This window comes from Mustela erminea, chromosome 14, assembly GCF_009829155.1.
Source record: "Mustela erminea isolate mMusErm1 chromosome 14, mMusErm1.Pri, whole genome shotgun sequence".
NCBI classification, from domain to species: Eukaryota; Metazoa; Chordata; class Mammalia; order Carnivora; family Mustelidae; genus Mustela; species Mustela erminea.
Genome location: NC_045627.1, coordinates 61,042,367 through 61,054,176, shown reverse-complemented (window position 1 = coordinate 61,054,176; position 11,810 = coordinate 61,042,367). Strand labels below are relative to the sequence as shown.

Sequence of the window (11,810 nt, the reverse complement as noted above, 5' to 3'; positions counted from 1 at the left end):
GGGATGCATATAAGTGTGTAAAAAGAGATGGCTGATGAAATTTGGGGGGAGTCTAGAAGCATGTTGTGATAAAAATGGGAGCAAAAAGGAGGAAAACACTTTTATTAAAGAAATGGTGTTTGCAAAGAAATCTGTAATTGATAGAGCTTGGCATTTGGGTTCCTTTTTGGTGTGAAGAAGGACTTGCAAATATGCAGTTGTTTTATAAGTATGTATGCAATTCGCATAATAAAATGAGGAGATGTTTGAACAAATAATAAAGCCAATAAATGGCTTCCATGCTTGACCCTCTGGCAGACAGGAGGCGAGGCTGACCTTGGGGTTCTCCTCTCCACTTCCAGATCTGGGAATCAGTAACTGGTCTTTACCTGTGTCTCCCGAACGCCTTTGCTCTCACACAGCTCTGGGGGTGCAGTGCTTGTCGGCCGCTCCCAGTCCTGGTCCCTTCCTCTGCTCACTCCACATGCTGTCCCCAGAACTTGAGCTGTCAGTGAGGACTCCAAGCTTCCACGTCTACCTCAGTCCTCTGTTTCCTACTCTTTGCTGGTGACCTTGACCCAGATGCCCCACAGATATCTCAAACAGAGCTGGGGCAAAACTGAATTCATCCCACCTGCCATTCTCTGCCCCAAACTGTCTTCTTCTGGTAAGTTCCTAGCCTGTGATAATGGCACAGTTCTGCACCAAACCCAGGCGCCACCCACCATCCCTGCCTCCCGGGCAGCTCCCACAGAGTGTGTCTCCAGACTCTGTCCGTTCTGCTGCCCTTTCAGCTCTCAGATCCTCCCCCTCTCCATCTGCCAGTGCCTGTGTTCATCCTCGGAGACTCACACTTACCGCCCTCCTCTACATTGTCACCAGAGTGCGCTTTCTAGATCAGAAATTGCTGATGATGTCACTTCCTGGTGTGAAAGCCTTCACATTTAATGCTGTAGTTTATAGCGTGCTCTGGCCCTGTCCAGCCTCAAGTCCCACCTTCTCCTGTATTCACTGATGTTCCACCCCCGCATTCCCAGAGAGCTGTGCCATTTAGAACTGTGTCTTTGCCCAGTCTGTGCCTTTTGCCTGGAATGCTGTCTCCCTACTCCCTTCCAACCTCTGCTTAGAAGATTCCTGTACACCCTTTAGGACTCAGTCTAGTCATCACCTTTTTTATGAAGCCTTCCCTAATGTTCCTGTGCCTTTTTTTGGTTCTCCAAATACTTCTGTTAGATTTCCTTCCATGTTATGGCCCTTGTGTACATATCTCTTTCAAGTGGATGGTGAGCCTTGAAAGCATAGAAACTGTTTTTGATTAAAACATTTTTTTCCTACTGTCCCCAGTCCCAGTGTGTAGCACAGTAACTGGAACATAGTAGGAACTTAATAAATATTTATCATGTAAGTGAACTAATGGATGGATAGAAAGATTGGTACTGTTTGTGTTAGACTACACATCTCTTAAAAAGTTAGCCGTCAGGTCATCTGCCACAGGGCAGGTGGGTCATAGATTAGTGGAAAGAGGCTTCACACTGCCACCTTCAAGTTCTCAATGTATTTCAAAGTCAGGGAAGGTGGATGGTGACAAGAACAGGAGCAGATGCATGATATCTTTGCGCAGCATTTCCTTTGAGGGCCATTAGTCCTTAGAGAATAGACAGCTGACAATATCACACTCTTCACAGGTGAGGTCCTGCCAGTTGACCCAAAAAGCCCCCCAAAAAACAAAAACAAGAAACCCAAATCTTACTGAGCCATTGCTGCTTTGTTTTTAAACATATTTTGCCATTCACTAGCGATTTATCAAGCACTAACAATTTGTGCACTCCCCTTTAAGGCAAAGCCAAGGTCCTGTAAAATCAGAACACACTTCCGGAGGCCTCCTGCAGTGCCAGAAGCTAATCCTTTAGATGCAGACTTGTAAAGAGGTCTGTGGGGTCCCTAGGAGGGGCTGGAGTGGTCAGGGAGTGAGGGTACTTGGGACAGAAGCTATTTACTAATAGGGAAGTTTAAAAGTATTTTCAACAATGTTATGAGGATACAAAAGCAGACCAGCTAAATAACAGTCCTGCTTTAAAAGAACATTAACCAACATCAAGATTTCTGGGTTCTGGAACCAAACTCATCAGCCACAAGACCTTACTCTCAACAGAGAGGAGAAAGCAGCCAGTTCTTAAGTGTCTTGGGAACTTGTGTTTCCAACTTCAGCTTCCCAGTGTCCTGGAGAGGCTGTCTCCCCACACACCACCCCTTGATTCTGATTACTTCCATGGTTCTGTTATGTCTACCATCAGAAATCCATTTCCCTGAGAGAGGACTTCCAATCCTAGGTTGGGACCGTTCATCAGAATAAAATACAGAAATAATTTGCTTGTAGGCCCACCCAGCTTCAGAATGGGACAGCAGAGAGAGGATAAGGTGCCATCAGGAAATCATGACTGTCTTCATTGGTGGGTGATAAATTGCAAGGCTCACGGAGCATACATGGGAAAAAGACTAAGAACAGATCTTTATTCATAATAATAAAATTATTAGCTTTACTTCTTGAGTGCCTACTCTAAGCCACAAACTGTGCTACACACTTTCCAGTTGTCATCTCCAAACCTCATGCAACACTCCAATGTATGTATCTATAGGTACTTCTGTTGGGAGATGGGAAACATGTGCAGAGAACTTGAACTTGTCCTTCAGCTGTGTGTGTAGTTGCCTTTGCTCTATGTTCCCACAGGTTATGAATTTCCTTTATCAAAACAGTGCAGTTTACTGATTGTTCCCATTGACTGTTTTATCCATTACTTTCTTAGCACTCTGAGGGCAGGATCCATGTCAGCTGTACTCAGGAGAAGACACATAGTAGATAAATGGTTTTGAGAGGGAGTGAAGGAGGGGAAGGAGGAAGGTAAGAAGGCAGGAAGGAAGCGAGCAAATAAAGAATCCAGGAAGCCAAGAAGCCTAACTTACTCAGGTAATAAATAGAATTTCCTGACTTTCCTCCAGCTTTCTCCTGTAAGCTCCGGTTCATAGGGCAGATTGGGGAGGCAGAAGGAGATGGTCCGTTTGTCTTTTCTGGAGGAAGAGGCAACTACACAAAACCATCTACTTCCAGAGGTCACAGCAGGGCTTTCTGAGGATGTTTGTGGCAGGTCCCTGCCCGTTCCTCAGATAGCCCTTCCTTTTTTCTTCAACTCTTTTGTCGTTTCCTTGACCTAAACGTTTCAAAGAACGTTTAGTAAATATTTGATCATTGATTCATTCGGTCTTGAACTACGCAACTCCAGGATAGCACAGTTCAATTACAGCACCTGACAAAGCTCTCTTTCTTGACTTATTGACTTGCTTCCGAGAGAATCAAATATTGGCTTTATGGCACACATGTGGAAACACCAGCCACAACTGTTGGACCTCTCTGTAAATAGACTCACCCAGGTCTATCTGGAATGGCATTTAGGATTGTTTAAAAACCATTCAGAATAACATGAAGGGGGGCTTCTAGGAAAAGCAAATGTGGAGTTGGGATAAGACACTTAGTGACTCCATGAGGAAGTAGTTGTGAGAAGCACAGAATTCTTTTTTTTTTTTTTTTAAAGATCTTATTTATTTATCAGAGAGAGAGAGGGGAGAGAGCGAGCACAGGCAGACAGAATGGCAGGCAGAATGGCAGGCAGAGGCAGAGGGAGAAGCAGGCTCCCCGCCGAGCAAGGAGCCTGATGTGGGACTCGATCCCAGACGCTGGGATCATGACCTGAGCCGAAGGCAGCTGCTTAACCAACTGAGCCACCCAGGCGTCCCTAAGCACAGAATTCTTAATTCTTCTCTCAAGGGACCACCTCTTACAGTATGTCTCCCACCTGGCTGCATATTTGTATCACTGATGTCTTAAAATATAGGCTTTATCATTATCATTACAATAATTATTATTATTTTAAAGATTTTATTTATCTGAAAGAGAGAGGGTAAGAGAGAGAGAGAGATCATGAGCAGTGGGGAGGGAGAAGCAGACTCCCCGCTGGGCAGGGAGCCCGACTTGATCCCAGGACCCTGGGATCATGACTTGAACCACAGGTAGATGCTTAACTGACTGAGCCACCCAGGCACCCAAGACTTTATTATTATTTAGGTATGATTAGATCAACAGATCAGGAAACAACTGTTCTTGAGAAGATAGTTTGTTGTCCTCCTAGATCGCAAAAGGAGGGGGCCACATTATGCCATGGGGACCTGCTGGGGAAGTATCAGGTTTAGTCCCGGAGAAAGGTGGTGGAGTGGGGAACATGGACCTGAGCTTTTGTTGTGGTTTCTGCAGGAGGGTGCAAGGAAGGTAGGGTAAGCTGATTTAGGATTAGCTAGTTTGAGTAATTTCAATGGACTCTGGGACAAAGGTTCCTAGTTGTCTGGCACCTGGTGCTCTTGTGATTAGGGCAGGTGGGTAGTGGCCCAAATGGGAGAACACATAAAGGGAGTGGCTGGGGTATAGACGGGGACTGGGTGGTTTGCATATGAACGGTGTACTCATCAGTGAGTTGCTATCCTTAGAAATGAGTTTGCCATGGAGGGGCAGTCCCTCCAGGGGTTAGCCAGGCTCCAGGTATCAAAGCATCAGAAAATAAAAGACATGGTTACTATAACTTCTTGCGGGAGGGACACTATTAAAGATTTGTGATGCTTGAGCCTTATCCTCTAGAAGTTAGGAAGGAATGGGTCTAGGAGAGAGCTTGGGCATTAGTATTTCTTAAAGGTCCCCTGGTGATTCTAAGGTGCTGCCAAGGTTGCGATGTACAACCGGCAGGTAGGCCGCTCAGCGGTCCATGTGGTTTCACTAATTACAGAACATGTTCTTTGCATAGTCTACCAAGTTTGCAACCAACCATTGTTGCTTAAGAATGAGTTAATCCATTTAAAAAGTTGCTTCATCATTTATTTCAGGCCTCCAACCAGGGAGACCTTCCATCCTCCTCCTCCTGTTCCACCCAGAGGTCGCTGATTCCACCTCCTAAAACCTGCCGATGTCCGGACTTGGTGACTTGCAATTTCAGCCCATTAATGATGTCTTCGCATTGAGTTTCACGGCGGGACTGCTGACCTTAAGACCTCCTCTCGTGACTGATGTTGTTGTGGCCCAGCTGGTTTGGGCTTTCCTTGGAGAAGATATTATTAAGGCATGAAGAAGTAAAGGCCTTTATTCACCATCACCAAGTATATTGATCCATATCCTTCTTTGCCAAAAGGATAAAGACTTAATTGGAATATTTACCTCAAATCTGGCATGTCAGAAGCCTGAAAAGATGGGTCAGAAGTGTACTTTACAAGTGATTTTACCGAAATGCACTTATATTAGGACTTACTTATTTGCTAGTCCAGACTAACTTCTAGAAGTGGTTATGATTTAAGACTTACAATATTTGTGTAAGGAGATATATCCTGCTTTTTAAATGATTCTTCAACTTTTCTATAGAATCAGGAGGGTGCCTAAATGCCAGATCTGGTCACATAGAACAAACTGAAAAAGACTTTAGAGACGGATTAGTCCTAACTCCTTTTCTGTGGAAGGCAAATCCGAAGTTCCACAGAAACTAAGAGTTTACAATTGGTTAGAGGAAGAGATGTATTCAGAGAATCTGGGTCTCTTAATTTCAGTCACCACACTTCAATCTCTAGATAGCCAATCGCTCTCCCTCAAGAAATGCCCACGTGTAGAAATTTGGTCACCAACTGACTATTGACCTTCCAGAAATATCCTTCTTCCATATCTCCCAGGCATGGGACTATCAAGTATTTTTTTCAACTTGTGCATTTATACTTCGATATGCTTTCAAAATAGTATTTTTCCCAAGGAACATCTGTAAATGGTTGGGAACCGGAAGCGTGGGAAACCAATGACCACATTATTGTTCTGCAGCCTTCATAGGTCTTATTAGTTTTGACCATAAGGAGAAAGAAGGATCCTTGACTCTTTCTCTGCCAAGAGATCAAAAGAGAAAGGAGGAATGTAAAATAGAAAGAGTTATCTATTTCCTTATTATTACCAGTAGACTTGGAATATCTGTGCAGAGAATAGAGAGCCATTAATATGTCATAATTGTCATATGTCACTAATATGTCATTAATTTTGAGTCACTGGCACAGAAATCTACCTTTAAAGCACAAATCCTTAATTTGATACTTAAACATACAGTAAAGTTAGTATCAGACATATTTCTTTAAAAAACATCAGAAATCTGGTGATTTTTCATGAAATGTATTCTCTATCCCACACAAATATATACAAGCCCAGTATTAGTGATCTATTTAAGTACAGTTTTATTGTGTCCTTTTCTAATGATTCAGGGTTGTTGTTGTGGGTTGTTTTCCAGTTTCATTCATCGGTCCAGCAAACAAGGACTCATATTGAAATTAATAGCTTATGGGTCGTGGGTCTTTTTTTCTGACATAAAATACACTATTGGCTGTGGCCATTAAAAGAGTGTTTTGCAAATCGCCTACCAAAATGCCTGGCACACTGTAGCCATTCTGCAGTGGTTCCTTTAACCTCCTTCTCACTTATTTGGGAGAAGGAGGATAACGTGGGGTAGGGGGAGAACAAGAAATTATAATGTTGGTATGGTTGTCCTTCCTATTATTTATAGATGATCTCTTAAGCACATTTAATTTTGAGAAAAGCTACACTTTTTTAAATATTCAGTATCTCTAGGCCCCTTCTTAGAGGCCAAATTTAGATTTTTGTACATTCTCTGATTAATAAGCATTTAGGTCAATAACACGGCAAAACTTACTGCCAGCTAATGGTGTTAGCATCTTCGTATGCACATCACTGTTTGTGCAATATTGGAATATTTGATTATATTTTCTTCTTCTGTGAGAGTAGTAGAAAACATAAAATTGAAAATGCTGTTTAGAAACTTGGGTCTGACAAATGTGATATACTGGAGACATGGGTGGAAATGGTGAGGTGTTCACTGCATATCCAAACTGCTCCATGTTGTAAAGAATGGCTCCAACAATGAGGTAAAATTCTTCATTTCCTGGAAACAGAAGTACCCATTATAACATAAACTTATTCAACTTCCACACAACTTTTATACACATTTTTAGGAATACATTATGTAACAAAACCATATATTTCAGTACAGTGAGGATCAGAAACGAAATTGTAAGTAGATATCCAAAGACACTGTTAAAAAAGTTCTCTGTATGATGCTCTGGGAAACAACTCAGTGGCCGCCATCCTTCCCCAAGATTTTATGAGCTGGTTCAATAGAAAGAAGCTATTCGTTATAGTCATGGTCATTGTCTTTGCTTCTAACTGTACAAGGCCTACTGTCCTTCAGCTCCTAGGCCAGTATTCTTCCTTCATCTCGTAGTAAGACCTATGAGAAGACAACCCAACAATATAAGCAACAAAGCACGAAGACTGAGACTATAAGAGGTTGGTGTTGCAATCACATAATTTAACTTGACATATTTAATGGTGTGAATAATCCCTAATGCTTTGCCATAATTAGGCAAAGTGATAGTATGTAAATTACCTCAGTGAGTAGTTTTACAAGTCAAGCTAAGTACTTATTCTCCCCTCCACTCTTGCTTTGTTACTAAAAAAGGGAGGTTCTAGCCTTTCCTGTATCACTTCACTAGTTGGGATTTTTAGATCCCGCTCCCATATGCACCGGGGAATGAGATGGTTTTCTGTGGTCCTCTTTCAGAGACTAGTGTGTGGTTTTGCAGCTGATTGGCTGAGGAAGCATTAATAACAGATTTGTCTTAGTCTGAGAACCAACTGTTTTAAGTCATTGCTTCCCAAAGAAAGAACTTAAGAACAATTACAGAGTTTTTTCCATGCCTAGGGCATTTCAGGTAGAACAGAATAGAGAGGTACACAGCAAGGAATAGCAACGGAAGGACTGTCCCACCCCAGAAGTAAATAACCAGAAAGACAAACATAAGGAAGCCGAAAGAAGAAACAGACTTTCAAAGAAAAGGTGATCTGAAACTAGCCCTTCTACAAGGCTTGTCTTGAGCAGCCATAAGGCAAGTAGATCTCCCCCACTTGCCCACCAGAGTCTTAAAAGTTCATATAGAGAGGCCTTAACTGGGTTCAGTCACATATACCGTCCAGATGGTCTCAACAACACCTTACTCACTTATGTTCTTGGAGCATTTTGGAAATGGTAGACAGAGTATATTTTCAAAAACAGGGAAGGGGGTGAGGATCCTCCAACTGCTAGGGTACAGTGTAAGGGTCGACTGGCGGTCACACTCTCTCAATTACCTTCTCCAACAGTACCTGATATTGGAAATCAGAAGATATACATTGTTATTTATAGACCAAGACTTTTGAAGATCATGTTCATTAGAAATGAAAATAAAAGATTGAAATGGTGGGTTTCTGGATCATTTACTGGTCATAAGCCCTTTAACCAACTGAGTCTGATGAGGACTACCGTAAAAAGGCTGTACAGCCATTGCGGGGGGTTCCCTTTCACTAGCATGTTTTCTCCCATTCATTTTGGTGTCAGGGAATGGGGTCATTAATCTAGATGAAGAAACTGGTGGAATTAGATATATCAATGTTTTTTACTCCCTAGTCTTACAGAACAGCCCTGTTTTTTTTTTTTTTAAGATTTTATTTATTTTTGAGAGAGACACAAAGAGAGAGGCAGAGACAGACACAGAGACAGAGAGTGCATGAGATGGGGGAAGAGGCAGAGGGAGAACAGACTCCCTGCTGAACAGGGAGCCCACTACAGGACTCAATCTCAGGACCCCAAGATCGTGATCAGGGCTGAAGGCAGACACTTAACCCACTGAGCCACCCAGATCCCGCAACAGCCCTGATTTTGATGGTGCTTCTGAGTCTTATCTTTTAGGGTAAAGTTGTCAGTTTCCAAAGATATTTGAAGCCACATTCCTTTTCCTCTAGCCAGTTATTTGATTCCTATTCTTTCTTTCCATACCTACCATTATCAGACTTTTATCACCTGAAGCCATTTATCATCATCATTTCCTAGTACCTACCAGAATTCCTGGCACATAGCAGAGCTTGGTGAATAGTTGTTGAGTTAATGACCTTATATGCTCTTCCCACCATTAAACTTTTCCAAATACTCCACCAAAACAGGGGTTCCTCTTTTCTACTTGCCCATTGCTCTTACTGCCTCTGGAACATTTGCACAGCTGGTCACATTTTGTGCAGATCTTTTTTTGTACACTGACCTGCCTGTTCTCTGTTGCATGTGTAATTTCCTGGTTTTAAGTCTACACTCCCCACATGGATGCTTTAAATTCTTCTTGTGTCCTCCCCACCCCCGAGCAGTTGCCAACCCAGTGCTCCCCACAACACCCAGTGGATGCTTGCTGCTTCAGATCTGTGGAGGCTGGTAATGGATTTTCAAGCAAGAAGCGACTCATCCATCTTAATTCAGCACTTACACTGCTTGTTCTTCAATTGTGCATCATCACTCGATTCAAAAGCAGTGATTATTCATTCACGGAGCATTTACTGAGCTTTCACTATGAGCAAGTCACTTTGCTAGGTGCTCTAGGGGATTTACAAAGATGTATAAGACGCCTCCTCTGATTTCTATAGCAATTACTGGTGTACGATTCATTCAGCAATTAATCACATACTGCCTTGTGATGTCTCCTAGACTGGCTAGAAAGTATTGTGTAAATCCTCTATGCAGTTTGACTTTTCACTTATTTATGTCTTCATTCACTCAGCAGATAGTTTGAGTGTCTATATGTGATGAACGCTATTCCAGCAGCTGGGACAGGTACAAAGATGAACAAATGATCATCCTTGCCATCACTGAAGGTCAGAATGTAGGGGCGCCTGGCTGGCTCAGTCGGTTGAGTGTCTGCCTTCGGCTCAGGTCATGATCTCAGGGTCCTGGGATCAAGCCCCGCACCCAGCTCCCTGCTCAGTGGGGATCCTGCTTCTCCCTCTCCCTCTTTCGCTCCCCCTGCTTGTACTCTTTCTCTTTCTCTCCCTCTAAAATAAATAAAATCTTTAAAATAAACAATATATTCACATTCCTGAAAACTCTACTGGACTAATAATTGTTAAAGTTGTTTTTTTTTTTTTTTGAAGTTTAGAATGTAGTACAGAGGAGGAGATGAAGGGTGGTAACTATGGCATAACATATTGAAAGCTTTTGGAGTGCCAGAGAAGGGATGCTCAACTTTTTTTTTTTTAATATTTTATTTATTTATTTGACAGATAGAGATCACAGGTAGGCAGAGAGAGAGAGAGAGAGAGAGAGAGAGAGGAGGAAGCAGGATCCCTGCTGAGCAGAGAGCCCAATGTGGGGCTCGATCCCAGGACCCTGGGACCATGACCGGAGCCGAAGGCAGAGGCTTTAACCCACTGAGCCACCCAGGCGCCCCGGGATGCTCAACTTCTTGAGGGGGGAGTCATAAAAGGTTTCACAGAAGAGATGATGATTCACTTAGGCCTGGAAGGAGAGTATCTAGTAATTGTCCACTTATTGTATTCTAGGCAAAGGCACACAAGTATTTAAAAAAAACAAAACAAACCATGGTATTTTGGGGAAATACTGGGATGAAGCCAGGACAGAGATTAGTGGCAGTTGGAGTCTGATAAATTGGGGTCTGATTGTGCAGTTGCCCGTTAACAGGGCTGTCCTTTAGCAAGAACCCCCCCCCCGCATTATATACATAGCACATGGTCATTGTAAAAAACATCCAAATATTAACAGGTATATACAAAGAAGAAACGTACCTGGTGTGAATGGCTTGCATCATAAACTTTCAGATTGTTTTCCCTGGGTAGAAATTAGGACCACTTAAAATGATATTCTATTCCAGGCACTGGGTGGCTCAGTCAGTTAAGCGTCCAACTTCTGATTTCAGCTCAGGTCGTGATACCAGGGTTTCAAGATCAAGTCCCGCATCAGGCTCCATACTCAGCATAAGTATTGAGTTCTCTCTCCCTCTGCCTCTGCCCCTGCTCACCCTGTTTCTCTCAAAATAAGTAAATAAAAATTTTAAATGTGATTATATCTATTTTGTCAGCATTTTCATTTAAAAGTATCTTTTGAGGCACCTGGGTGGACAGCTGGTTTTGGATCAGGTCATGATCTCAGGGTCATGAGATCGACCCCTGCGTTGGGCTGTGTGCTCAGCACAGAATCTGCTTCAGATTCTCTCTCCCTCTCCCTCTACCCCTCTTGCATGCACATGCTCTCTCTCTAAAATAAATAATCTTAAAAAAAAAAAAAGTAGATCTTAATATCACTGCATGCCAGTACATACAGGTCTATTTCGTTTTTAAAAATGACTGTAGAGGTGGAGGTCCACTAGTAGGAAGAAAGACTGATTCTGGAAACAGATTGCTTGGGACTGACTACTCTTTCAGCCAACTGCTTAACCTCTCTGCGCTTCCATTATCGTACCTGTAAAATGAACATATTAATAGGACCTGTTACATTGAGTTTTTCTGAGTATTAAATGAGTCAACAGGTGTAAAGGGCTCAGAATAGTGCCTGGCAGATGAAAATTTTAGCTGTGTTTCTATGATTTATTTAAACAAAATTCAAGGAGTGTTTTAAAATAATTAAAAAAAAAAAAGATTAATTCTAGACAGAGGGTACACGAGCAAGGGGAAGGATGGGGAACGATGGAGAGAATCTCCAGTAGACTCCCGTGGATCAAGGAGCTGGATACAGGCTGGATCCTAACACCCTGAGGTCATGATACCAGCTGAAATCAAGAGTAGGATGCTTAACGGACTGAGCCACCCAGCTACTCCTCAGGGAGTGTTTTAAACAAGAGAGTGATATAATCAGGTTTCTTTTTAGAAAGACCACTCTGGCACT

At 42.5% G+C, this 11,810-nt stretch overlaps 1 protein-coding gene across 3 annotated transcripts in view; it reads left to right on the top strand.

Moving 5' to 3' along the window:
- Positions 1 to 8,354, top strand: part of PIK3AP1 (phosphoinositide-3-kinase adaptor protein 1) — a 114,524-nt gene extending 106,170 nt beyond the window's left edge. For all 3 annotated transcript variants that reach the window (XM_032312033.1, XM_032312035.1, XM_032312037.1), the window contains one exon: positions 4,903 to 8,354. In XM_032312033.1, the coding sequence (XP_032167924.1) occupies positions 4,903 to 4,960 (58 nt within the window). In that variant the 3' untranslated portion in view covers positions 4,961 to 8,354. The remainder of the gene's footprint in view (positions 1 to 4,902) is intronic.
- The last annotated feature ends 3,456 nt before the right edge of the window (positions 8,355 to 11,810 follow it).